The sequence below is a fragment of the Labrus bergylta genome, chromosome 12, assembly GCF_963930695.1.
Source record: "Labrus bergylta chromosome 12, fLabBer1.1, whole genome shotgun sequence".
In the NCBI taxonomy this organism is placed as follows: domain Eukaryota; kingdom Metazoa; phylum Chordata; class Actinopteri; order Labriformes; family Labridae; genus Labrus; species Labrus bergylta.
In genome coordinates this window covers 17797341-17824005 of record NC_089206.1, presented here as the reverse complement: position 1 = coordinate 17824005, position 26665 = coordinate 17797341, and the positions used below count along the sequence as shown (strand labels likewise).

General features: G+C 38.8%; 4 protein-coding genes across 9 annotated transcripts; 2 read left to right on the top strand and 2 right to left on the bottom strand.

Moving 5' to 3' along the window:
- Nucleotides 1–631: 631 nt before the first annotated feature.
- traf3ip3 (TRAF3 interacting protein 3) lies at nucleotides 632–7634 on the bottom strand. 2 transcript variants are annotated; one of them, XM_020632198.3, is made up of 14 exons: nucleotides 7480–7634; nucleotides 5973–6755; nucleotides 5738–5876; nucleotides 5530–5638; nucleotides 5378–5405; nucleotides 5234–5263; nucleotides 4045–4140; nucleotides 3330–3401; nucleotides 3030–3170; nucleotides 2749–2886; nucleotides 2526–2661; nucleotides 2211–2356; nucleotides 1498–1614; nucleotides 632–1275 (listed from the first exon to the last, which is right to left on the bottom strand). In XM_020632198.3, the coding sequence occupies exons 2-14, from the start codon at nucleotides 6372–6374 to the stop codon at nucleotides 1075–1077; spliced, it is 1755 nt and encodes a 584-aa protein (XP_020487854.2). In that variant the 5' UTR covers nucleotides 6375–6755; nucleotides 7480–7634; the 3' UTR covers nucleotides 632–1074. The 2 variants fall into 2 exon arrangements, with proteins under 2 accessions (XP_020487854.2, XP_020487855.2); XM_020632199.3 differs by having other exon boundaries at nucleotides 7484–7614.
- Nucleotides 7635–8313: 679 nt separating this feature from the next.
- On the top strand, nucleotides 8314–12846 carry atp5pb (ATP synthase peripheral stalk-membrane subunit b). The gene is made up of 7 exons (XM_020632201.3): nucleotides 8314–8453; nucleotides 9245–9281; nucleotides 9410–9555; nucleotides 10947–11110; nucleotides 11248–11373; nucleotides 12021–12200; nucleotides 12606–12846. The coding sequence occupies exons 1-7, from the start codon at nucleotides 8426–8428 to the stop codon at nucleotides 12675–12677; spliced, it is 753 nt and encodes a 250-aa protein (XP_020487857.2). The 5' UTR covers nucleotides 8314–8425; the 3' UTR covers nucleotides 12678–12846.
- A 268-nt stretch (nucleotides 12847–13114) lies between these two features.
- eps8l3b (EPS8 signaling adaptor L3b) lies at nucleotides 13115–21726 on the top strand. Of its 5 annotated transcripts, none has more exons than XM_020632269.3 (20): nucleotides 13115–13270; nucleotides 14180–14287; nucleotides 14409–14521; nucleotides 14594–14658; nucleotides 14743–14901; nucleotides 15999–16148; nucleotides 16344–16426; nucleotides 16522–16652; nucleotides 16849–16973; nucleotides 17123–17243; nucleotides 17377–17444; nucleotides 17559–17633; nucleotides 17742–17887; nucleotides 19165–19315; nucleotides 19842–19891; nucleotides 20004–20097; nucleotides 20698–20814; nucleotides 20897–20985; nucleotides 21106–21238; nucleotides 21320–21726. In XM_020632269.3, exons 2-20 carry the CDS (start codon nucleotides 14250–14252, stop codon nucleotides 21362–21364), a joined length of 1953 nt encoding a protein of 650 aa, XP_020487925.2. In that variant the 5' UTR covers nucleotides 13115–13270; nucleotides 14180–14249; the 3' UTR covers nucleotides 21365–21726. The 5 variants fall into 5 exon arrangements, with proteins under 5 accessions (XP_020487925.2, XP_020487922.2, XP_020487924.2 ...); XM_020632266.3 differs by having other exon boundaries at nucleotides 17374–17444; XM_020632268.3 differs by having other exon boundaries at nucleotides 13136–13270; nucleotides 14198–14287; nucleotides 17374–17444.
- A 7-nt stretch (nucleotides 21727–21733) lies between these two features.
- Nucleotides 21734–25629, bottom strand: LOC109982849 (glutathione S-transferase Mu 3). Its single transcript, XM_020632270.3, has 8 exons — nucleotides 25470–25629; nucleotides 24020–24095; nucleotides 23846–23910; nucleotides 23684–23765; nucleotides 23378–23475; nucleotides 23190–23285; nucleotides 22678–22788; nucleotides 21734–22104 (listed from the first exon to the last, which is right to left on the bottom strand). The coding sequence occupies exons 1-8, from the start codon at nucleotides 25503–25505 to the stop codon at nucleotides 21997–21999; spliced, it is 672 nt and encodes a 223-aa protein (XP_020487926.1). The 5' UTR covers nucleotides 25506–25629; the 3' UTR covers nucleotides 21734–21996.
- Between the last annotated feature and the right edge of the window lie 1036 nt (nucleotides 25630–26665).

Genomic DNA, 26665 nt, shown 5'->3' with positions numbered 1-26665 from the left:
GTTACTTTAAAAACTAAAATTTTTACAAATATTGCTTTTTCCATCAAACAGCATCATAAAAATGTCAGATTTTGAAGAATCTTACCCTATCAAGGGTTTGGGGCACAATACTTACTTTTGTTATTTCAATAACATATTTTAGTGTGCTGAAAATCTTATATCTAAGTTATTGACTTGGATATAAGTATTGCTACTTTATGTAAAAGACCTTACTACTTCATCCAACATTTGTAAATGTAAAAATGCAAGTTTCTTGTTCACATCATTTAGTTATTTTTTATATTTCATGGAGAGGCTGGGTCAGACAATTTTACAAGCTTTTTTTTAATGTCATGAAGTATGGATGATTTCAGGTGTAAACAGGATTCATTAGTCACCAAGTTAGATCAGATCTGAACCGAAGTAGAATAGATATTTTTGAATGAATTCTAAAGTAATAGTTTTCTACTTGTAAATATTAGACAATAGATGATGTGGCAATAGTCCCATTCTGGGTTTCCTTGTGGACATGCAATTGAGGCATAAGAGAAATGCCCTGAGCAACAAATGTGAGAATCATGCATTAGACTTCACGCAGCACCAAGAACTCAAGACTCTTATTACCCAGAAAATTAAAAACACAACAACAAAATCAGTTTTTTGTAGTAAAAATATTTATTTGTTAAAATATTAACTTCTCTTTGGTGCTAAAGTTCCATCACCACAACACTTTAGAGGCTTACTGTGTTTTTTGTGCTTCTTTTCTTTTTTCAAGCTGGTACTTGTGTTTTACAGTACAACTGATACCTTTTGTCTATACGCCCTCCTAAATATTTTGTTGATGTTATTGACTCAGTTTGTTATAGACCATAATATGACAGCCAGTTTGTGTGCTTTATGATGTTCTCATTGTTAAACACACTAGAAACCTTGAAAGTCTTCACTTGCATTTGAACCTTGTGCAAACATTTTAAACATGTTAAAGTCACACACACATTAAGTTACAAGTCAAAAACAAAACAATCAAGAAGCTAGATTTTACATGAGTGTTTCTTTAAAAAAATAAAAAGGAACAAAACTAATAGTTAAGATTGATCATATTGGTCTGAAACAGCTCGGGTGTTGAGGCGAGGACATTTCTATGAGATAGTCTTCAATGCGTGTCTCTATGTCCGCGTACAGGTTTTCAACTTGCTCCCTGAAAGAAGGATACCACAGCCACAACATGGCAACCTGAGTCACAGCAAGTAATAGGAGGAGGAAAACCCACACCTTCCACCAGGAGCCACACAGCGTCTAAACAAAGAGGGAAGAAACGTTTCATTTCAGAACAGGGGTAATACTGATACTGTGTTTCAAATGACCCAAATGAGATGTCCATACAGAAAGTGTTAAACATTTCATCAATTTGGGTGACTATGTGATGGCCAAACTAGCATACACACACACACACACACACACACACACACACACACACACACACACACACACACACACACACACACACACACAGCTCACCGGGCTCTTGTGGCGGTGGCTGAGTTGTCGAAGCTCGTCTCTGCACTGCGACAGCCGGGCCTGGCTGGACTGACACTCCTGCTCCATGGCACACAGCTCTGTCTGCAGCTCCTCGCACTGCACAGACACACACACACGCATACACACACACACACACACACACACACACACACACACACACACACACACACACACACACACACACACACACACACACACACACACACACGGAAGGTGGGACAGATCATATTAAGCTGAAACCTGTTGATAAGTTCATTTAAAAGCAAGTGATTTTTAGAAATGAATAATTCCAGGTGTGTCTAAATAAAGGGGTGTGTAGCCCTACCCTAAAAATATCTTGATTAATTTTTTAATTACATGTAATAATTGGATGAAGCACAACTATTTTGGTGAGAAAGGGGATAATTACATTGTTTAAAAGCCTGAAATACTTTTATATATTTATATGTAATATGATTTTCTTTACACAATTGAAACAAATTTCATTGGACAAATGAAGATTTCTCATTATTCACCATTCTGCATAACACTTTTGTAAACCAGAGAGATATCATCTTTTACTCCTTTAGTGCAGATGAATCTCTTTTTAAGTGAAATATTTGTATGTTACTCTTTTTTCAGTTTAGAATGAAACATATCCTTCAAATGATCATATGTTGTGTATAGTATACTGTGAACAATCCCATCTTTACCTCTTTCTCTCTGAGACGCAGTTTCTCCTGAGTGTGACGGAGCTGCTCCTCCACCTGAGAGTCACTCCTTACTGTCACTTCGGGCTCTGCTTCTTGTGACGTCAGTCGACCCCGAATCATGAAGTCCTGGGCCTCATCGCTGGCATCTAGGAAATAGAAAGCTGTCTGTAACAAATGTTGGGTCCATCAATATTTTGAATTCTGCAAAGGGAAGTCAGTGTTTGGATCAAGCACAACTTCCAGATGAAGGCAACAATGGTTTTACATTAAACCTTTACAGATTCAGGAAGAAAAAAAAACATCCATCAGCCTTGCCTCTAATGTGCTGGATTTCCTCTCTTAACATCTGGTTGTCATCCTCCAGTAGAGAGATGTTGTACTGCTGCTCCTTCATCTCTTGTCTTAATGAAACCACTTCCTCCATCAGCTCAGCCTCTCTGGCTCTGAACAGCTGCACAGTACACACAAGTTTTTTAACAATCCTTAACTGTGAAATCAAACTATTAATGTGGTCAGTATACAACATATTATACTGTACCTCCAGTTGGCTGTGCAGCTGTTGCAGCTGGTCATTGCTGAGATGTTGGTTCTCCCTAAGTTGTCCAGAGCTCAGCTTCAGATCTTCATAAAGGCTTTGCCATCTCATTGCCTCTGCCTTTGCTATACTGAGTTCTTCCTGGTGGCAAAAAGCAAAATAATTGATCATCATTTGGCTGCAATATTAACACTGTATGTTAATATGTAAGCAGTCAAACTTGCTGACATTGATGTGTTTCTTCTTATTTGAACAGAAATAAGAATGTAAAACTTCCTGCAGACCTGCAGTGTCTCAGTCTTAATGAGAGCATCCGTTTTCTCCAGTGTGGCCTTCTGCAAGGCCTCCAGTGCCTTCTCCTCATACACCCGTTTCTGCTTCTCCATCTGTATCACCACTTTCTTCACTCCATCATTTGGAAACTTCTATAAAAAAAAGGGCAAAACTCTGCTGAGTTGCACCTACAAAGGCTCACAGGGATGGATGCAAAAACTTGGATTGTTGCAAAGAAATATTACAATCAAAAAGACCTCATTTCATTTTTAAACAGAGGTTGCTTTTTTACCAACAGCTGCCGTTCTTACCTGCAAGCAGACTTGCAGCTGTGCCTCCAGAGCCTCGATCTTATTTCTCAGCAGATCTTCACTGCAGCGAGCCTGTGTGGGTAGGAGAGGAAATGACTGACTGTCACACTTCGACCTGCAGACGGAAAATGTATCGTTCATGCTCCAAATGTTTGATGCTAATTCTTTCAGTTTCTGTGCTCAAAGGTGCACAGAGGGAACTCTCGACACCTGAGCTGCAAAAAAAAAAAAACTAGAATACGTGAATGTGCTACAACACTACACTATTATGAGAGTGGAAAATGTACATAGGCGACAAGATGCGTAATGATAACAAACTTGTACAATTATCTAAACTAAATAAAAGTCTTGAGCTTAAGACCCAAATTTAAAAAGCAATAAAAACTAAAAGAGAGTTAATGAAGATGTCTAACATCATTATAAGTTACAGCATACCACACCCGTCCTCTATAAGAAAGACAGCTTGCACTCCTCCTGTGCAGTGAAGGCAGGAAGCTTCAAACCACAGACTGCACAGGCCTTCCTGACAGAGCAGCCGTTAAACACTGCTGTGAATGCAGCTGTGGCAGACATATTCAGTGGTAAATTTTTTTTTTTTTTAAATGTAAAAAAACAACACAGGGACCCAAAGAACAGTGAACAGCAAAATAAAGCTAGCTGTGAAGAATTGGGGATTTATAAAGTATAAGGTCTGTATACATGTGGTGATACTTACCGTCCAAATTTCAGTGGAGGATTTCAGGAGGTTGGTCGTGCTCCCCTGGAGGGCTGCCAACTTCTTCTTCACGACCTCCTCTCTCCACAGGGCCTCCTGACAGTAAACACAGCACAAGACCAACCGTTACAACGGCATGCTAACACTGAAGGGAGCTTTATAGTTAGCGTCTAATCATGTAAAGATTTAAACATCATACTAAGAATAATGTATGCTCATTACTTGGCGCTAAAAGTCATTCAGTACAGAGAAACGCAGTACAGAAAAGTCATCAGCCCATAAAAGTCACTTACAGAGCTATAATCTAGTTTGAGTTTGCTAATGTGAGCTAACGTAAGCTCAAGGTCAAACACTGGTCAAACCATACCAGGTAAAGCTTTGTCGTGAAAATACCCAGAATATGTTCAAGTGAGGGATTTATTACCTATGAGTAAAACAATACTTTATTATATAGCCCTTCATTTAAATGTTATCTTCTTAAATGAATCAGTTATCAATAAAATATTATTTCCCTATTGCTTATTAAATGTAGGCTATGTAAAGTGGAAGACAAGAGTATGGGGAACAACAAAGTAGCTTTTAGGCAACCAAAAAGGAGGCTGAAAGAATTAATTATTGTTAATTATTAATCAATTAATAATCAGTTCGACTGAACCTAAGTTTTGTAGACACTGATTTTTAGTAGAATAATATTTATGGTCTGTGAGTAAAACCCATAAAGTTGTTAAGCTATTTTGCATTTTACAGCTGCAGGAGCATGCTGGATACAGTAGTTGATTCAGTCTTTGAAGCATTTCCTTCCTGCCTTTCTACTCTTTAAGTAATAAAGGACTGTGAAATAAGCTTTTGCCATTTGCTCATGGAAACTATATAGCATTACAAAAAATCAAAAGTCATCTGATATAAGCTGCTTCAAGCAACTCAGTGTTTACTGTACCTTAACTTAAAAAAAAAAATACATTTTCACTTGAATAAATAATCACATAACCTCAAGACATATGTTTCTCCTAACCAATAATTACTGCCTCCACTGTCATGATTTCCCCATATGTCTATTTTGTTTTAGACAGTTGGGTACTTATGAATACCAAAAAGTATTCATAGGTTTTTCAATTTATCTTTCAAATGCTATAGTGTTGTTTAAAAAAGAAAAGTCTGGTAAAAATGGACTTGGATAGGTATAGCTTACCTTCAATAGGTCAGCCAGCAATTGGATATCCTAAGACATGAGAGACAAAAACTCAGTTTACTTTATACTGCTACATATACATATATTTTTTTTAATACATTGAGATGATATAAGCTCATTAATGAACAACAACTTGAAACTTACTGACTCTCTGACAGTGACAAGACCGGAGCTGCGCAAAAGAAAACATCTTATTTTAGAAATATGCAAACACTGATCACAGTTGTCTCTGGTATGAGAGACAGATGATATTAAATGTTGTGTTGTGATTTTAGCTAGAACTTCATCAAACTCACTCTGTCTGCACACTGTTTTCTAGTACTCTCTTTTTCTGGATAATATTTTCACTCTGGATGGATGGATGGATTCCTTTTTGGGTGGATGTTTTGATGCTGGTCTTTTGAACTTTTGAAGAAAGAAGAAATAACAGCATTATAAATATGAAATAATTTTTTTTTTTGTCAGTTTCTCATCTTAATATGAAGGAACTGATAGGAACTCTACCATAGTTCTCTCTTTTATCCTTGCTTTTTTTCCTGTGCAGGTTGGATTCCTTGAGTACTGGTGTGGAGCTGGATGTTTGCTTCCCTTCATGGTCTTTCTCTTGCCTTGTCAAGGTTCCAGCTTCAGACCACAAAGATGCCTGAGAAAATAAAGAGGTTGAAGATTATGTTTGTTCCCTGTGGAGAGAGCAAATGTCGATCTTGTAAAATAATACTGTCCAAGGAGATATATTTACCCATTTGCTGGTGCTTGGACCATCAGTTATGCTGCTGTTTGGTGTTAAAATCATCAATGGACGCCCATTAGAGGTATTTTGTGTATTTGTATGCAATGTCTCTGACTTGCTGATTGAACTGGGATGTTTCATTGAAAAGGTCTTTGGTGAAACTTTTCTCTTTGAGGAATGGTTTTTGGACAACTCAGGACTCACTGATCTCCTCCTCAGAAATTCCAGATGCCTCTTTTCCTTCAGTTCAGTCTTTATGCGTTTTGTGTCGAGCTCTCTTGTAGGGCTACGACATGAAGTCACGTTGTTACGTCCTCGCAGATGTTCATGTTTCTCTGCTCTGTAATCCACTATTTGGTCAAAGCTTTTCATTGGGGAGATATCTATTCCACTAGTTGCCAGGGTGTACATCACAGTAGGAGGGCTTAGAAGGTGATCAGGTAAGAGAAAAGTTAATTGGTAGCCAAAACAAAGAAACGTATCTCTAGAGGGGTCAAGCAGAGAGGCAGGAGTCCATCATGAAGGGTAACCATCAAGTCCAGAAAGTAAAGGCATTTGGACAATCCTGCAGAGAATGAGTGGAAATGTGCTGGAACATACACAACAAGGCTAATGAAGGGGAACAAGTGAGCAGGTGAACAGGAAAGGTCAGTTAAGAAGGGATGACTGGAGCTTAAATAAATGAATAGTTTGTGTGTCAGGAGAAACACCAGAGCAGTCAAAAGAATGAATGATTGGGCCTTTGTTGTAATTCTGATGGGAAGGTCCTCTGGCTGCTACAGTTCCTCCAGTCTGTAAAGACAAAGGATCAAGATATGAAAATTACTATCTATACTGATAGAATACATATTAGGGCAGTGCTAAAATCATGCCATTTACTGATGCATGTCACATGTTCGGAATAGCTGTAAAATATGATCTTATAGTTTTCAGGTACATACATGATAACTCAGATCTGAGATTGAAGTATAACAATGTATATGTATTATTAAAATTAATGTGAGGCACTGTAAGTATTTGAAAAATGACCTCATACTTGATTGGTATAAATGTACGATTTCTTAAATGCTGCATATTTGAATCTGAAGATACAGAACCTGCTTAATGAAAGGGAATTAATGAAAGTAATCAAGCAGTACACTTAAATGTATATAAAATACAAAGCCTTAAAAGTATCTCTTACATTCAAGATGCTTTGTGTTGCACAGAAATGCATTTCGCTCTTATCCATGCAGGTGTATTGTAGTGGGAAAAGCTACATCAGAAGCTGTGCTAGTACAAACACAGCAGTGCTTTTAGAAGTTATTTTAGCAAATGCAGATGTTGTAGTTATTGTATTGGGTTTTTTACTGTTTTGTTAATTTTTTACTGAGAAAGCTCGCCTGAGACTCAGTAGTAAGTTATCAAAGACAGACTAGGCCCTGACAAGTGTTTCTTTAGACTGTTGATTTAAAATTAAATGGGTTATGCGATTTAAAAAGTTGCTTGATATGCACAAAACAACAATAGATCTTACCTACAATGTCATCTCATTGAATGGGTAAAAGTCTGTATGAGCTGGTTCAAAGACGTTATCCATTTTCACGCTCTTCTGAAATAGTGTGCGGGAGGATTTGTCTGTGTTTCTCATGTAGCCGTTTCTGTTGAGGATAATTTTACAGGAAGTTCAGAGAACCACAGCGTCATATGTTCCTCTATCTCAGCAGCCACTCACACCAAACTGATGGCACAGACGGGTGGGCCTCAAGATTACACAGCCCCAGCCAGTTCCCCCTGAATGCACTTTGGAGAGAGAGAGCTGCAGTGTTTATGGTTTTTCTAAAGATTATTTTTTAATAGCAATCCAATTTTCTTTAAAAATGGGCTAATAACTCAGATTTATCCAAGGCTTGACTTACTAATGAGCATCAACTGCTTCATTCTTTGCAGTTGTCAGAGTGTCAGCATGTGTGTGTAGTGTATGTGTTGTACAGGATAGTGGAAAGGGGCAGAAACATGGGAGTGAGAGAGTGGGGAACAACATGCAGGAAAGGATCCACAGGTTGAATTCAAACCCGGCAGCCGGGTCTCTGTACATGGGGCGCACTAACCTACCACCAGGCCACTGGCGCCCCATTACTTGGCGTCAGTTTATAATAAGTCTCTAGCCATGGGCTTCTTTAAGAATAATGAACCTTAAATAATTGATTTTTACATCATATTTCAAATCAAAGGCCTCAATTTTAATGTCTATTACCCTAAATATCAAACAGCAGCACAATAATAAACTGTATCTTTGCGTATAGCGCCGCCGAGTGGTTGTTTCGCACAACATTTAAAAGTCAAAGGGCAGTCTAAAATCTCGCGATGTTTCATGAGGATATCTCGTATATCCGCCATCCTTGTGGCTCTTTGCAGAAGGGCACAGAGGCTGAAACAAGGGTGCCAGAAGTAGCAAGAACTTGGCACTTCATACTTCAAACATGCTGTCCAGAGTCGTCTTAGTCTCAGGTATGCACCAATCTTGCTTTTAAGAATGTTAAGAAAGTAATTTAAATCTGTGGTTGCCACACTCTGCAGCGGGAGAAGTGAATGTTTATAGAGAGTCTGTGAAGGGTAAAATGAAGGCCGCACATTGAATGAGATGCACGCTAATGCTACCTTCAGATAGCTAGACTACAGTCAAGGTGTGGGTGCTGCGTCGCTGACTAATTTATTAAATAAAGAAATGGGTCACATGAATTGGTCGTGCTGTTGACGGTGCAGTATTTTCTGTATTTGAAGCAGACACCAGGTGGTAACAAGTAGGACAACGATAGCTAAAGGAAGCTAATCAAAGCTACACAAGCTAGCGTTAGCTCTGCACGCCTGTAAATGTCACCTTTTTTGACAGCTGGCTTTAGTCTTTTTTTGGGCCATTTCCTTGTAAATGATCTTGCTTAATGATGTAGGTCTACCAGAAGAGTGTTTATATTTCCATGCAATCCCAGGTATTTGTTAGAACCTTGATTATATGTTCAGCAGACTGAGTTGAGATTAACCTACAGGTATTGAAATAGTCTCACCCTGTAACCTTGTGTTTACATTTGTCGTTGTAAGGTTAAGTTATTAACCTTTCGTTTCCAGTTTTTAAATTCTGTCTTGCACATCAGCCCTTAAACTAATCAACCTCCTTAAAGGTAAAAAGTATCAACATACATTGTAGTGATATCTGTTGATTAATAAATGATGTTACCAGTGGATGATAGAAAAACAAACACGTTTCAATCAAAGTGTTTATGATTGTTTATTTCTTGTTGCAGCCAACGCCTTGAAAGGCAGCAGCCCCCTTGGAGCTGGGTATGTGTCTGTAGTTGTTTAATTTTCCTTTTATTTGATATTAACGTAATGCGTTTCACCATCCAAAAATATAAATCTAACAAGTCCTGTCCCTCTCAAGCCTTTTTAAATCATGCTTTGTCCCTCAGTCTGGTCCAGGCATCTCGCTCCCTGCACACAACATCCCAGAGTCTGGCCCCAGTCCCCTCTCTGCCAGAGAAGGGAGGCAAAGTCCGCCATGGCATCTTCCCAGAGGAGATTTTCCAGCTTCTGTACCCCAAAACTGGAGTCACAGGTCAGTAGTCTTTAGCCAGAAGAATAACACAAGTATCAATTGATTTCTGCATTTTTTTAAAAACATTTTTTATAGCCAATTAGGAAACCAAGGGCTTTATTTAGCACAAAAATGGCATTCAGAAAAACAGGCCGAATAAGGATTACTAAATTAAAATAAGATAGAAATTAGCTTTATATAGAGTACAGATGAATAGCAATCACCAAAGAGCTGTGTTTTTTTCTGGGTGAGAACAGGACAGTGCCATTAGGTGGGGTCTAATGAGACAACATAGCTATACATTTTAAAATACTACATTTTTGCCATCTTTTACAATGTAATTTAACTAAATGTTACATCCCTCCATCACATGGCAATGTGTACAATGAGTTTGAGAATGTTAAACTTTTAGGGAAGGGCAAAAGTGCAAACTGCTGCAGAGGACATGGGTATACTAAATTTACAACAATACTAAAGACTGCAAAACAACGTGGCACAGTAGTGGTTTATCAACAAGGACAATTGAAAACATATTTGGAAAATAACACAGCCCTCCTGCACTTGCTTAGACTCAGAGAGCAGCAATCCCAAAAGGCTTGCACTATTATTTTTGTAAGCTGCATTGTTGAGCACAGAGCTATGCAGGAGCAGCAGAAGGAGTGAAGGTTAACGGAGACTTAAAATGGCAACATGTCATAAAAATAACAGAGTTGAGCGGAGAAGGACGATAGAAACAGAAATGTATGATGCTGAGAAGCTCATGGCAGCAGGTTGAGTAACATTTTCTCCTCTCAACTTACTGGACTGTTACAATGTTTAATGTGCTAGATTAAGACTTGTTTGATCACATTTTGTGGAAATCTGGTGTTCAAACGTAACCAATGAAAGGTTAAAACCGTGTCGCATGTATAAAGTACAGTGTTTCCCCTAGGTTTACAGCTTTGGGGGGGGGGGGGGGGAGGTGCGGGCAGATGGGCGCCGACACAAACACTTGAAGGAATCTTGGTGTTCATGCTTTACTTTTAATAACAGCTGTCCTGTGGGCCTGCGGGCCGCCCCCCCTAATACAATGGTAGGGGAAACACTGAAGTATGACCCATTGATGCTGATTTAGGATGTTTGTGCAGATCAAAAGTGTAACAGAGAAACTGTATGTGGTAGCAGATGGGGTTAGGTTGTGTCGATGGGAAAATGGTAGAGGGCTTCATGGTAAAACAAATGAAGTCTGCCATTGCAGATAAACAATCGTATCATTAATTGGCTCAACCCCAGTTGTAATACTGTAACTTTATTTCATACAACTTTAATATGAACCTATCCTACATTTGTTGAAATTGTCATAATTGTTACTCCATCAGAGCCAAGAGACATGATTTCAAAATGAAAAAAAAAACATTTTCTATTCTCACTAGGACCCTACATGCTGGGTACCGGACTCCTCCTCTACATGCTTTCAAAGGAAATCTACGTCATCAACCACGAGACCATTGCTGCCCTCTCCATAGGCACCGTCATCGTCTACGGTGTTAAAAAATTTGGTCCAGACGTCGCTGCTTTTGCTGACAAACTGAACGAGGTACGCCCGTAACCATGTGGATTAGTTATTTTGTTTTGTTTTTGTAAATGTGTTTCTGTTACAGTTAATGGAAGAATGTTTTATGATCAAACCGTGTGTTTTCGGTCATAGTTTATTAATCTGGCGTGTGTTTGCAGGATAAAGTGGCCAAGGCTCAGGAGGTGAAGGACCTCGCCATGACCAGCCTGAGTCAGGCTATTGAAGAAGAGAAGAAGGAACAGTGGAGAGCCGAGGGAAGATCATTGCTCTTTGATGCTAAGAAGGTGGGCGGTATATTTATTTAAAAACGTCTTTGTCTACACTGTTTAAAACTACATTGAATGTATTGACTGATTGTAACTACTAGACACTCCTGTTACTTTGAGCTCAGGAGTAAAATAAACATCATGTACCTCTGACAATATTGCCCTCTGCTGGTAACAAGTTGGCATTACCACAATATTGAGAGAGACTAAAACGATCTGTAACTGGTACTTAACATGGTGAGCTACAGAACCAGGAAAAGGAAAAACAAAAATTAAAAAATCAAAAAAGGTGATTAGAGATGATGCTGATCTACGCAACGCATAAGCCAGATATCTCACTGAATTGAGAATAAGAAATTTTTAGTCAATTAAGTATAAACATGACATGACTTACTTTGGACACATGAGCATTTGGCATTTTTGTCCTGTGGATGTAAAAAAAACTCAAATCTTGTTTTTTTTCATTTGAAAATAGTTAATAAATTAAAGATCATATTTAGACTTTTCTCTCTCTGGTCACTTCAATCATTTTGTCAATTAATTCTAACCCTTTGTTAAGAGAGAGTAAAGAAGGAATAAATCCTGTTAAGCAGATTTAGCAGATGTAGTCCAGATATTTTTTAACATCATTAACAGGACAGCAGTAACTTGTTTTTTCATTTCAGAACAATGTGGCCATGCTGTTGGAGACAAACTACAGAGAGAGGCTACACATGGTGACCCATGAGGTGAAGAGGCGTTTGGACTACCAGGTCGCCCTGCAGGACCTCAACCGCCGGATGGAGCAGGAGCACATGGTTAACTGGGTGGAGAAGAGTGTCGTCGGCAGCATCACCCCTCAGCAGGTCAGTCTTTCTATGCCGGTGAACGACCCCAGCAAAGGTCTGTTAGTCAGTGTGATTGGAAATATATTCTAAGGAAAAATTGGCTTGTTATACAAGAACCTCAACACAGATGCATCTATAACTTTGGAGAAAATTGATTGCACAAAAGGAAAGTTAAAAAATGTTTTATATTTCGGCCAATGCAGCTTTTAGAAATTAGGTCCTGATTTAAATAAATATGTTTAAATATTTGTTCCAGATAGACTCATTTACTTCGATAACAGGACAACCATAATAACAAAATAGAAAAGTCCCTACTCATGAAGTTCTCTATATTAGGTTATTGGTTTTCCTAATAACTTCCTTTTAGCTGCTCATGTTCTAAGTTGTTCTTATCTATTTGTTTTCTTTTTTTGTGTGTTTCAGGAGAAGGAGAGCATTGCCAAGTGCATCTCAGATCTGAAGGCTCTGGCCAAGTCCACCCAGGCCATGGCCTAAACTTGTCCAGTCTACTCTTACCCCCGGAGTCTTCGGCCCACGACGAGATGCTCACTTTTCTTTACAGAATAAACTATTTCCTCCTTTAAAGATTGTCTCTGTCAATATAATGGGTGTGTACAGTATTTACACGTCGGATAAGTGTAAAATAAATGGTTCTTTAATTCAACTACAACTGGCTAGTTTGTGTTCTTCCACTTCAGGGAAAGCTTTTGTCTTTCTTGTCAATAATTGTAGTTCTCAATATATGTGGTGACACATTTTTATATCCACAATTGAATGAGCCTCAGATAGATTATTGCATAAGAGTGTTTTCTGGAGTACCTCAGACCTTTGATCTCCCTTAAGGAGATACTTTCTAAACCTTTGGACCCATAATAAGCTGCAGATTATTCTACCCTCACCCAACACTGATCCTTCAGTGACAAATCGGACCAACCTCTCTGATCTGTCACTCCCGTCACATAGTTGCACTTTGATCCTCTTGACTTGAGGCAGGAAGTTAAAATTGAATGCTAAGCTGTGAGGGTTGGTGGTGGAAAATCAGTTTGAAAGAAGAGAAGATGACAGCAGAACAGAGCTGACGCTGACAGGTAAAAACAGGATAAAGAAACGATGTGAGGGTTATAGGATTCAAGGTTTTTGTTTAAGGGAGGTTACAGAAACTGACTGCTAGTGGCATTAATATCGTGTTAAGAATGAAGACGTCTAAGCTCTTGCCGAAAGTAAGGCTCCGAACATATATTCAATGAAGCAGTTGTATGCCAGTTTAAACTGAACAGTGATGTGTTTACTTGGTTTTTGCTTCATTATGTTTCTTACTCGATGCGTGTTTGTGTCTTCAACCTGTTGATACATAGAAAATGAGTTTCTGGGTCCAAACAACCTAAACAATAGTTTACTCATTATTTTGTTTTGGATCCAATCAGGAAGAAAAGTTCTCAAAAACACAGGTGGATTAATAATTATTAGCTCTTTGTTAATTTTCACTGTGAATCACTAACAGTTTAACTATTTTAAGTATTTCTCTGAAGTGTTTTATTATTGGCTTCGGTGTGCATTTAAGTTTTGTAAGCCTGTAACTTCTGTTGAGTGTAGCCAAAAGTTAACATGAAAGAGATAGTGGTCAATCTTAATCTACCAAAGAAATGTGTTGTAGAAGTAAAATAAATGACTCCATTGTAATCAGTTTTTATTTTAAAGTTCCTCTCACCAGCTAGCGCCTGACACGTTGAAGAAGTGGTGTTACCAGACCCAGTAAGATTGTAGCATTTAAACCCCTGTGTGTTGAGTATTTTCTATTGTTTGGGAATTTGATTTTGACTGTATGAGGAAGGTTGCTTTAAAAGCTACAAAGTCTGGCTTTTAGCTGTAAAATCTGTCAATATCCCATCTGAGTAAATAAATAATTTGTCCTTATGGAAGGACTATCTCTGCAACCATCTGACCTGGTTTAATATAAACCTGGTGTTATTAAGCATGCTCCTCTACTGTGTCTTTAGGAACATCTTTTCTTACAGGTCGGACTGGAGTGATTCTCGCTAATAAGAAAAGACAAACATTTGTTTGAAAATGTTTGGAAACAGTGGACCTTTCTCTTATGCCCCGAGGTCAGTCAATTTCATTTTATTATCAGGTTTATTACAACACAGCTGTGTGACCATGATTGTTATTTTTACAGCCATTTCTTTTGCTCTCCTGTTTAAATAATCGCCTTTAATTGTGCTTCAGGGGATTTACACCAGATGACCTCCCTCAACAGAGACGAGCTTTCCAGCAAGATGACTTTAAGGCTTCTTCATTGCAGAGAAACATGTCCAGGCCCAGCGGCAAATCAATCTATAGTATGTTCACACAAAACTCAAATCTTATGTTCATTTTTGTGATACTTCATTTAACAATGTTTTTAAAAACAGTGCAGAGAAAGGAGTACTCAGAGGAGCTGAACAGAAAACCTGACAACCTTCACGTCAGAGTGGAGGTAAATCAGCCAGAATGGACACATACTGTATTTCTAACAGTAAGACCTTCCTCTTATCCATGACCCTCCACACTGATTCCACAGCACCTGTTCACCTGCGAGCTGGACGGCAAGGAGGTGAAGACGGTGGAAGGCTGCATGGCCAAACTCAAGAGGCTGGATGCCAAAGGCCGCATATGGTCCCAGGAGATGATCATGGAGGTTCAGGGAGGATATCTGCTCCTTAGTGACATCGAGACAAAAGTGAGTGGCTGCATTCTTTAGATGAAACTCAACAGATTTTATCACCATGACAATCTGCGAGACAGTCTGTTTCTTTTGATAAGGTCTGATCTGCAGTCGGGGGCATTGTCTAGCATGTTTTTGTGTTTGACTAAGGTAACAAAAATGATTTGGTAGGAAACCGATATTTATTTATTTATAAATTATCACTTTATTATTTGGAATTCAATTTGCCTTCAAGACAAATCTTTGATAAATAGCCTGGCACCACAAGACACAAAAAACAAATTATGAATGAAGCGTTATCTAAGTAAAATAACTAACCACAACTGTCAGCTTTAATTTAACAAAAACCGTGTGCGTGTGTGTGTGTATGTGTGTGTGTGTGGTTGTAGTGTTCTGTTTATATAAAACATTAAAGGGTCGCAGGTAGCCTAGTGGTTAGTGCATGTACCCCATGTGCGTAGCAGTGTGGAGGCTATAGTCCTCCAAGCAGGCAGCCCGGGTTCAAATCCGACATGTGGATCCTTTCCCTCACGTCTGTTTCCCCAAATTCTGACTCTATCCACTGTCCTGTCTCTTAAAGATAAAAAGCCCAAAATAAACCTTTAAAAAATGCCCACAAAAGCTTTGTAAAGTATGTAGATAAAGAAACATGTGCGAGGTGCTTTATTAGTTTGGTAAGTTCAGCAGTTGACAAAACAGGTAATAAAAAAACACATTGTCTGAAAAGTGGAGCAGGCAAAAGACAGAGAGGATGGACTTTTCTCATAATTGAGGGGTTTGTAGACAGGCTAGAAACTCATATTAGTGTTAGAAAACATGGTAAAGTATATTTTCCATCATATGTTACCTTTAAGAATTGTATTATTTTATGTTGGTTTTTGTTTTGCATTTTTTATCAATTGCAATATTGAGTAAAACTAAAGGTTGCTGGGAAACATTATCCAACGCTCCATTGTTTATAAGTCAAATAAGACCGAGACAAACATTTTCCGCTGACATATAGACATTTCATTAGAAACAAAGAAATGTTAAGTCAGAAAGCAGCTTGAATGCATCTATACTTTTAATCATTGATTTGTGTATTCTAATAACTCTGTGATGTCACTCTAAAGGCCGAACTGGAGGTGCTGCCTTTGAGCTCCATCCTGAAAACCAAAGCTGTGCTGGACAGCTGCTCCTACAACTCTCTGCTCACGATAACAGTGCAAGAGCAAAACAAACGCCTCTCTCAGGTCTACATGTTCCAGTGTGACGAGACTGGGGTGAGTCACATTTCACCACATCCCTCAGTGCACTCCTTATCCCATCTTTGACCTCCTAAAGCCCTCCAGAGAAAAAAGGACGAGTTAGTCATGTTGTAATGTGCAATCTCTGGAACCATTATCACTATTTCATAACAGGCTCTATTTGCTGATGTCAACTGGGTGTTTCACTGAACGCCATGTCTGTTTTACCAGGCGGAGATCATCAAGAATGACCTGGATAAGGCAGTCCAAAGAGGAGGTGTGGAGCCAGATGTTAGAGAGCCGTATAACATCAGGTATCAGGAGTCATCATGTTAAGCAGAGATTATACGAGAAAAGGAAAATAAAGAAAGCCCAAATGCATTCACTTCTTTCTGTTCGTATTGTTTAGGAGTGATCTTGAGAACCTAGTTGGGCAACATGCTCCAGGAAGTTTCCGGCAGGCTGGCCCTCGTCCTGAACAGCGAGAGAGGAGCTCACCTCCACCACCTGACCACCCACCCCCAATGTGGAGAGAATCAGGTACGGCTTGATCTGAGGCTCTATATGCACATTGAAACATGATTGAATTTACACTTTATTATGTGCTCTTAAAAATATCAGCAGTTTGAGGGAATGCCTTTGCAAATACTCCCATCAAGTGTGATTCATACTGTGTCAACTTTCTCAAGTAGTACAGTCATGTTGATGATTGTTTCTAAACTTTCTTGCCCTGTAGAAATATTGATGCCTCCACGGGGCTACAGCTCACCAGAACCAGCGGGCCAACCTGATTTCCATGATTTCCAGATTAGCCAAGAGGTCCCTTATTCACCTGCGCAAACAGACGAAGAGAGGAACGTGGTTGGTACTAATATTAAACTGTTAGTTACAGGAGGTAGACTCATCATCCTACAGAGCTCAAGGACAAACTCTCGTTCACACATGACAGTTTGTTTTAAAGCTCCTACATGTGACTATGTTTTAATTCATGCTTGTGTTCTGTTCCACAGAACATTTTAAATCATGTCATAGGTGATATAGAGATCTTTATGGAAAAGGTTTCTGCTGTATTAAATGCACAATCACAAGAGGACACAAGCAGGAAGAAAAAGGGGTTTAAGAAGAAAAATGGTAATATCCTTTTCCAGTTTATCTTTCCACAGACTTCTCTAACTAAGAAAGAAAATATGGAGATTTGACTTTGTAAAGGTTTTATTGTACTGATGGCACAGATGTTTGTATCTGATGGTTTCCCTTCCAGCAGTCAGTATGCCATCCTGGGAGGAATACACATCTTTTCTACAGAAAATCAAACATGGATTCAATCTGCTGGTAAATACTTTTTGTATTGTTTTGTAATAATTTGATAAATGCTCGTATGTGTTGAATGTGATAGATTGCATCAGAAAGTAGTGGAGTGTGAACGAACAAATCTTTCTATTGCAGTGCCAGCTGGACGGGATACTGACCAGTCCCACTGCTCCTGACTTTGTCCACATATTCTTCAACATTTTAAGCATGGTGAGCTCCTCTTTACTAATTTTTTAACTGAATTATCAACAGTGAAGGCATCAATTCTTTACAAACTGCTGGTTGTGACTGTTTATTGTCCCCTCCTTGTTTCTACAGATAGTTCCTCAGTATCCTGTAGACCTGCCTCCCACTGTTCTGTCTCCCCTGCTGACGGTGTCAACCCTGCGTCTGCTAAGTCAGGTGGTCAGCCTGGAGGAGGACAACCTGTGGAGGTCTCTGGGAGACCCCTGGAACATCCCAAGGTAGGGCAGCCTTTATAACCATCATACACTTACACAAGCCTTTTTTATAAAGCTTGTTAGCTTAGCTTCCCATAAACAGCCCTCTGACGTTAAGCTCACATGTATTGTACCTGCTCTGGCACGCCCTATCACGGGTGTGTTTGCTGATATGGACATGTGGGTTAGAGTTCATGTAGAAAAACAAGATAGGTAGCACTGTGTAATATGAAACTTCTGCTGAATTGATTCGAAAGAGTGAGGCCAGTTCCAGTAAAGACTTGTTTTCAGCGACGGACAACATGGAGCATTGCAAAGGATATAATAAATAACTTAGTTATCCTTACTTTTATTGCGCTTCATAAATGTCATTTAATAAAAATTACGAGTGAGATAGCACCTTTTGGCACTTGTTCTCGTTCTGGACCTTTGCCATTATTTGGAAAGTTTGGCCAACTAATTTTTCCAAAGGAGTTGCTTAAAATCTGAATAATAATACATTCAATAATGGAGATAAACCTGTGAACTTAATGTTTTTCATCTATCAGGTCTATACAAAATAAGTAAATGTTTACAATTAATAAGTCACTAAAGGAATGGTTTGACATTTTGGTAAAAGGCACATTTGACTTGTTGCACGTTAAGATGATGAGACCTCTGGATCTGAATCTACCAGTATCAGCTGAACTAAGTTTAGCATAAACAGATAACCTGACAGTGTCACGGACAAGTTAGGCTTTAAAATCACTGAGAGTATGCCAAGCTAAGTTAACTCACGGTCTGCTGACTGTTTTCTCGCGCTAGACTGCAAACAAGTAGGAGACTCTGATTTTAAGGTTGTGGCACCTACATTTTGGAACCATCTTACCCTGGAACTGAGAGCTGTGAACTCTGTGGGCACTTTGAAAAAGCAGTGAAAGAGTCATCTGTTCAGGCTTGCCTTTGTTTGTTCTGACTTTATTTGATTTTATGTAGCTTTCTGTTTTTAATGTCTCGGCTTTTTCTAACCCTATTGTGAAGCACTTTGTGACGTCTGCTCTTGAAAGGTGCTTTATAAATAAACTTTGAATACTTACTGCAGCTTCAAGTGGTTGTGTCACTCATGTAACTCTCAGGAAGGAAGACATGTAAAAACTATTTAAGAAGTGCAACACCTCATTAAATTATAAAAAAAAAAAAAACTTCCAAACATCAAAATCTACATTTGTACTGTTTTTGTGTTCATTTATATGTGTTTCCATGTCAGCCCCTTCTTGTCTTTTACTCGGCTCACAGTTTTCTGCCCTCTTGTCACCTCACAGCTCTCGATGGCCGGATGATGTCCCAGTTTACATCCCAGAGTTCTACGATGGCTGGCAGCCGCCTCCCCCCTCACACAAGTCATCCCGACTCCCTTATCAGAACAGGAGCAACGACCAGCGCTTCTCACCTGACTCTCTCGTACGGGAAGAGGTAAAACGACACACCTTTAAATGTTTTTGTTACCATGCCCTGTACTTACGGCAGTCAGTGCTCTCTGTTTAACTACTCACCCAGCTAATGCTCAATAAGTTAACCCATGTAGGATGACATTGCTAGTGTAAAACCCTTTACAGTACCTCAGTAACTATTATTCCATTGATGACTTTTTAATAACCATGCAATGCCTAAATGATGTATTTTGTTTGATGTTTATAATGATCCTGTTTGATTGTTGATGTCTTATCTCATTGATGTTTTAATGCTCTATGTGGACGTCAAATCCCTCTAGAGGTAATAAAAGTTTCAATTATGAATTTATTCAATTTAGTGTGTTTACACTTTGAGAGTTTGAAAAAAGCTTTTACAACAGAATCAACTCCATTAAACCATATGAACATTTGTTTATAAGTGGGTATGAAAAATGATAGTCACTGCTATCATCTTGGAGGCCTTACATTTGTCAGTTTCCTTTTTTAAACGTTGATTTTATTCACCATCAAAATGTCACCTTTTACAGCCCATGTCCAACGGTCAATGGAGGTCACCACCACCACCACCACAACCACGGTAACAACTGTTGTAAATGTGGCTTTATGATCATATTTGCTGCAAACACTTCTAACAAGCATTGACTTGACTTTATAATGATGTGTATACTACACCTCTTCTGCTGTTTCAGCCCCACTGAGCCTCCTCTTTATATGCGGGTTATTTATAACTTCATGGCCAGAAGCAACCAAGAGCTGAGCATCATGAAGGGTGAGGTGGTGCAGGTGAGATGACTTACTGGATTATCACATTTCTATCCATTGTGCCCTAACAGTACAGTTTTTTTCTGAGCATCTGTCAAACACACGTGAAACAACAAGCTGCTTTTTGTTCCAAATCGACCACGTTCTAAGAAATTCTGACTTCACTGAAACAGTCGAAAGATGTCAAGTGTCCAGGATACCAAACATGGTCAAACAAATTCAACTTGTGTTTCATGGCCGCATTTGCTTGTCCTGGGAAAAGATCAACTTTGGTAGACTTATTACGGAAATGCAAAGGAAACAGCGGACAGAGAAAACAGACATGATGTATATGTCCCCACTGGTTGTACTACAGCTCTAAACTTTCATCAAGTCAAATTTGCATTTTTGTCCATTCAACATTATTGTCACCAAACTGAAATAACCAGTAGTCTTGTGTGTTGAAGTTGCAATGTATTGTCTTTTTCTATTACTCTGTATACAGCATAGTTTCCTTTTACATTTTAGATCATCTGTTTTTAAATGTACTGCAGAATGATAATAGATATCATTCATCACTGTAGGTATTAAAATTCAGGTGCTTCACATGTTTGCCTTTTGGGGCTTTTTTTCTATTTACAGGTTGTTCAGAAATCAAAGCAATGGTGGCTTGTTCGTAACTCCCAAAATGAGGAGGGCAATGTTCCTCAAAATGTTCTTGAGGCGATTAAAAGTGGTGGGCCCACAGAAGATCTAGATGTGAGTAAAGATCTTTGAGTTGCTCTGCAGAGCGATTCTCACACAAACATAACACTTTTCATTTTCTCTCTCTCCCGTACAGCGGGACACTCGCAGTGCATTGAGTCTGGACCTGACTTCCAGACCTGCACAGGTCAGAGCCTGGCTGGAAAACAAAGGTTTCTCCAAAATGTGAGTAAAACAATCCACGGAGGGACTGGAAACTTCAAGATATTTGTTTTTGTTAATGACACATACAGTATATTGCATGATTTGTTGAACATGGTGTGTTTCATGTCTCTTCATTGGCAGCACTGTGAACAGCCTCGGGGTGCTGACTGGTCAGCTGCTTCTTGGGATGACCAAAAATGAGATAAGGACAGTTTGTCCAGAGGAAGGAGGAAAGGTTTTCTTCCACCTTCAAGCTGTTAAGTCAGCCATTGCAGTAAGTAATGCATGATGTATGCACACTTCTAATTAACTTTAACACTCCTATAACATTTGTTCCTGTCCTTTACACTTACAGCTCGCCAGTGAGCCATCAGGCCCGTACAACGGTCAATACTACTAAAAAACCTGCAGCACTCACTGCACCTTCAATTTTGTCCTGAAATTTTAACCACAAACTATTGGTGTCTAATTCTTTAATGTCAGGATTTATCATAATTACTATGTGGATGGCTGCTTTAAGCATCATTTTATTTAAGGGAAACAACTTTGTGAATAAAACCTCTTTTTCTGGGGTTTGGACTATTTATCCCCTCCAGCAATAATTGTAAGTTACACTGCAACTTATTTGAATCATTATTTACGCCTTGGTGTATTATGTGTATTTATCCCAGATGTGATTCAACTTATCTCTTGTAAATCAATCTAGTACAATACTTGGTCTACAATAAAAAACTATTTGATTCTCATGCCTTCATAAACAAACACCATGTGTTGTATTTTCTTTTAATTGATTTTCAAATGTCATGAAATGTACATTTAATGACACTTGTTTCAAGATGTATCAAACAAATTACATCTTTTCATTTAGATGAAAGGGTCTACAAATCTTAAATCATAAAAGTACAAAGTTGGAATACTTTTTAAACAATTTTGATTCAACAAGAGAGAAAAAACCCAAAACATGTGATATCAAAACTGGGCTATTGTTAACAGGTTATAGTTCTCTCATTTTTAATGTACGAGAAATCGATTTCAAACTTGAGAACATTCTTTCTTGTTCCCCCACTTGGCCATCTTGTTGTTCACAGGAGTCTTAATGAATCTGCTTGACTTCATGTAGGCATCGACCTTCTCCAGTTTCTAGAGGATGGAGTAATTCAAACATGACAAACATGCACAGTTAACAAGACAATACCAACAACTGTTCATACTAGTGGTGGGCGATATAACGATCTTAGATCGTGAAGGATTTTAAACTTGCTGACGATCTGCCAAAGCAGGGAGCTCGTAAAACCAGGCTTATGTGTTTATTCTATCATGCTGCAGTTTATGCTCCGACACAGACGCGTCTCCCCCTCTTTTGCTCCGCAGCGGTGAAAACGAAAACGAAACTTAAAAGTAAAGTCCGCAAAAAAAACCCTCCATCTCGGTTATATGCAACTGTTCTGATATGTCTAAAGATCAGTATGAAAAAAATCGTGATAAAATTGTGATTTTGCCCCCCAAAAAAATAGTGATATGATATTTTTCCCCTATCGCCCACCTCTACTTCATACTGTTATTTACATACTGACAGCACATTCAGACTGTCGCATCAACACAGAGGAAGATGAAAGTAGCTCGAACACTGGACTATTTAAGTCCTGACTGCTACTTTCAGTGGTAAATTTAAGATGTTGGGTTTATATATAGAATGTGTAGAAGTGTTCTCACCTCAAAACGCTCCATAAGACCTTTCAGGTTGTCGAACTTATCCAGGCATGAAGGGAAGCACATCCTGTGTTGATCCAGCAGCTCATACATGATGAAGTCCACAAAAGTGATCTATTGTTTAAAAAAAATGGTAAGGTGGAAGGAAAGGAAAATAATGGCTCAAACAAGACTTTAAATCAAGAGCCAGTTTGTCAATGTTTCTCGCCTGGGTCAGGCTTGACAGGGGGGGGGGGGGTTGCCTTAACTATGAAGAAACTGTGGGAAACACTGCATCTAATGGAAAAGGAGATAACCTTTTAAGCTCAATGTGTTGATTTGATTCCAGTTTCTAGCTCCAGCTGGTGTCACCTATATCCTCCCAATAAATCTACTTCATACTATCTGCACAAACAGCTGACAGACAAAGCCAACATCATAATGCTTAAGACCCAGTTAAAACACAAACCCTACTTAAATGTGTAAGCTATAGTTGTATAGTTGTAAGAATTTACAATGACAGATGATTGACTTACATCGTCACCTGCAAACCACTTCCTTTCTCCCAAGAAGTCCGAGAACTGCTTCAGCGTGCCCAACAGCTTCTCAAAATACCCTTGCTTTTTTCCATCCTGATGACACAGAGGCAACGTTGTCATGAGTGTCGCTTCAAAGGCCTCAGATAACACAAGAATTATGTTTAAACTCCAATTGCAATACTCACAAAATCCGTGTAGCACATCATCACAAAGCCGTTTCTGAAGTCCATTGACTGGTTCTCCATGATGTCCACACGGATTTTCTCATCCTCCGACTTTCCACCTGTGACAACAACAATTTACGTCGGAAATGAAGACAATAAACGCTGAGATATTGCCCCTGAAACTATCCGTGTGTAACTGTACTGCTATGTTCAAAATGTAGTCTCTGGTACTCAGACGACGGTGGTTTAAAGAGTTACAAAATGTCAATTTTCTTTTATATTTACATTTAATGGATTTAAATCTAGATTAAAAAGAACAGTACTTACACATATCGTGCTTACGAGCAATGTATCGCATGATGGCATTGCTCTGGACTATCTTCCTGTCTCCATCCAACAAGTAGGGCAGCTATAATCACAAATTCCATTTTTAGTTGACAATTCAACTGACTTGATCAAACACATAACTCAAAGCTTCAAATCCCTTACATTAGGAAAGTCCAGTCCCAGTTTATGTTTTCCATCAAACCAGCAGCTCTTGTCATAGTCGGGAGCTGTGGGTTAGAAATGTGATCCGATTGTTCAGTGGGTGTGTTGTATGTACACTTTTGTCACTTATTTATCATTACCTATAATTAGCTATGTTTTTGACAAGTACATTACCTTCACCACAGCAGAAAAACTTGTCCTCATACTTGGTGCCTGTGTACTCCAGCAGCAGGCGGGCAGGCTGTGCAAGCTGTATGAGATCAGAAATATCAGGGGTTAATAGAGGGATTGGTCATATTTCCCATTTCTGAGTCAATACCTTGTGAATACCTTGTAATCCTGGTAAAGCATCAGTTTAAGTGCTCATGATGACTTGCGAGAAATGAAAAATGTGAGGTGTGTCCTGACCAGCGACCTGATAAACCAGTTCTGATGAACAATTACACTTCATTACATGAAGCTTAAGTTGTGGAAAAACTATCAGTGAATTGTTTGGTTATGGTAAAAAAAAAAAAAAAAAGACAAAATATCTTCCTAATATTCTGAAGGCCACAACAGATTTGATGTTTCATAGAGACACTAGGGATGGGAATCACTGGGTTACTCGATCGCAGGTATCGATACAATACGTGGCCCATAAACACACAGCATCTCCTGATAAATCACATTTTGCAAGAATCATGTAAAGCTACATCATAATGTAGCCTAATTAACTGAAGAATAGAAAATGTCCCCTCATGCACGTTGATGACACCATGAGGAGTCATGAGGTAGTGATTGGATGAATCCAACTGACAGAGAAATCTGGGTTTTTTTGTTCAAATATTGTTATTTGGTACCAGCGATATGTTCATTGAACAGCATGAGTCAGGTTGTTAATATTGGCCTATCAGTAAATAGATTTTTTTTGTCCATTCCCTAATTAACACAGAGCTCTAAACACATGTCATATTTGATGCAATTTCAACCTTTAAGAATTTGAAACCATATTAGTTTCTTGAGAGAGGGATGAGGCATGAACAAGTACAATACAGTCAACTGAAAGATATAATAAATTGTAGTCCAATGTGTAAGTAATCATTAAGACATTTGACCTTTACCTTTTACCTGTGACAAGTTGATAATTAAATAAGGGTTGCACAAGTGGCTGCATTGTAAAGTTGTAGGTTTTCAGTGTCCTGCTTTCATCTAACTTCATTAAGAAGCACTGACAAAGGCACACAAAAAAAAGTAGGCCTACGCATGATGTAACTAACTTCAAAGACGTGGATAACCGACTAGAAAACAGCCACCCAGGGAGAGCAGCTGTAACTGTCTGGACATTAATTAAAGTTACTGCAGATTAGCTCATGTCGGCTGCAGTTTAAATCAAGTCAAACAGCGAAGTGCCTGGTTGTTGCTAACACATAACTAATTATAACATTTTGTACACGTGCAAACGAAGCAGCATCAGGCTTTAAAACACCCTGAAGTTGTTGAAAAATTACAAATTATGAATAATAAAAAAAAAATATTAATTTCAATGGCTGCTAACAGGTCTATGCTAACGTTAACCAAATGGACGTGAAGCGGCACCGCGCTGCAGACACCGCGCACTTTAACTAAACATGACCGCTTAACTCACCCCACGTATGTCCCAGTACGCCAGTATCATTGTCATTCTCAATACCCTTTCGACACTTGACGGGGGCTGAACACTTCAAGCTGCGGAGACAGAGAGGGAGAGAAGAGAAAGAAAGAGCTGCTGGTTTCTTTCACACGGAGTAGTGGGCGGAGTGAAGCGGGCCGTCACATGGTTACTTTGTTTGAACGGGTTGAACCCATAGACCGGAACCCTATGGTTGAACCTCACAGTCTATGGTTTGAACAAAGAAAAATGCACAAGGTGTGTCAATGTATATACGTTTATCTGACAGGCAGTTTATCACTGCAATCTGTCCTAAGAAATATGAGTCTGTTATGAATGGTACATTGAAGAAGGCTTAAAGCTGCAAGTCCAGACAGTCTTGTATAGGCCTACCAGAGACAACAATGCAAGCAGCCTATGAGTGCAAGAATGCCTGCAGGGATTACTGTGTGAAACCTTCACTTTAAGCTGTGGAGTGACAGCAACAACAAAAAAAATAGTGCAAAGTTTAAGTTAAATTTTATGCAATTATTCCCTTTTTTATTAATTTTTTTAAATGTAAAAGTGACATAGCTGCAGAGATTTTGACCTTGGGAAAAGTAAATTAATGTCTACAAAACTTCCGGAGCTTTATCAGTTGCCTTAAAATATTTATAAATGGTTATTAAGTGTGACAAGTTGTCCTGGTCAACTTTGCGTTTGTCTGTTCAGTCAGTTCAGTATCTGTTGGCGATTACAATGAGGTTTGTTTTTGTTATGTGACTCATCAACAGTTGGTTTTAGCACAACCAGGCACTGTAAATCTCCACATCCAAAAATCATAGGCTACTGTAAAATGAGAAATCCTCCCTGCATATTATCACATAGTCTCTTTCTGTCTCGAGATAACACTTGTTATGATTTGACGCTATACAAAAAAATATTGATTGATTGATTGATAAATTGGTGTCAGTAAGGACATTTTTAGTAGTTTTTCTGAATTTTGTATTGTTCTTCTGGCTCACTTTGACCCACATTTCAGTGTAATGAGCAAATCCACCACACAAATCATTCTTTGTTTCACTCACACAGATTCCAAATAGCCACACTAATGATCACTGGCTGAATCTAAAGGAGTTAGATAGTTATGTAAATGATGATTTTCTTTTGTATTGTTCTTCTTTCTTCAAAAAAATCTCCTCTAACCTGCATTT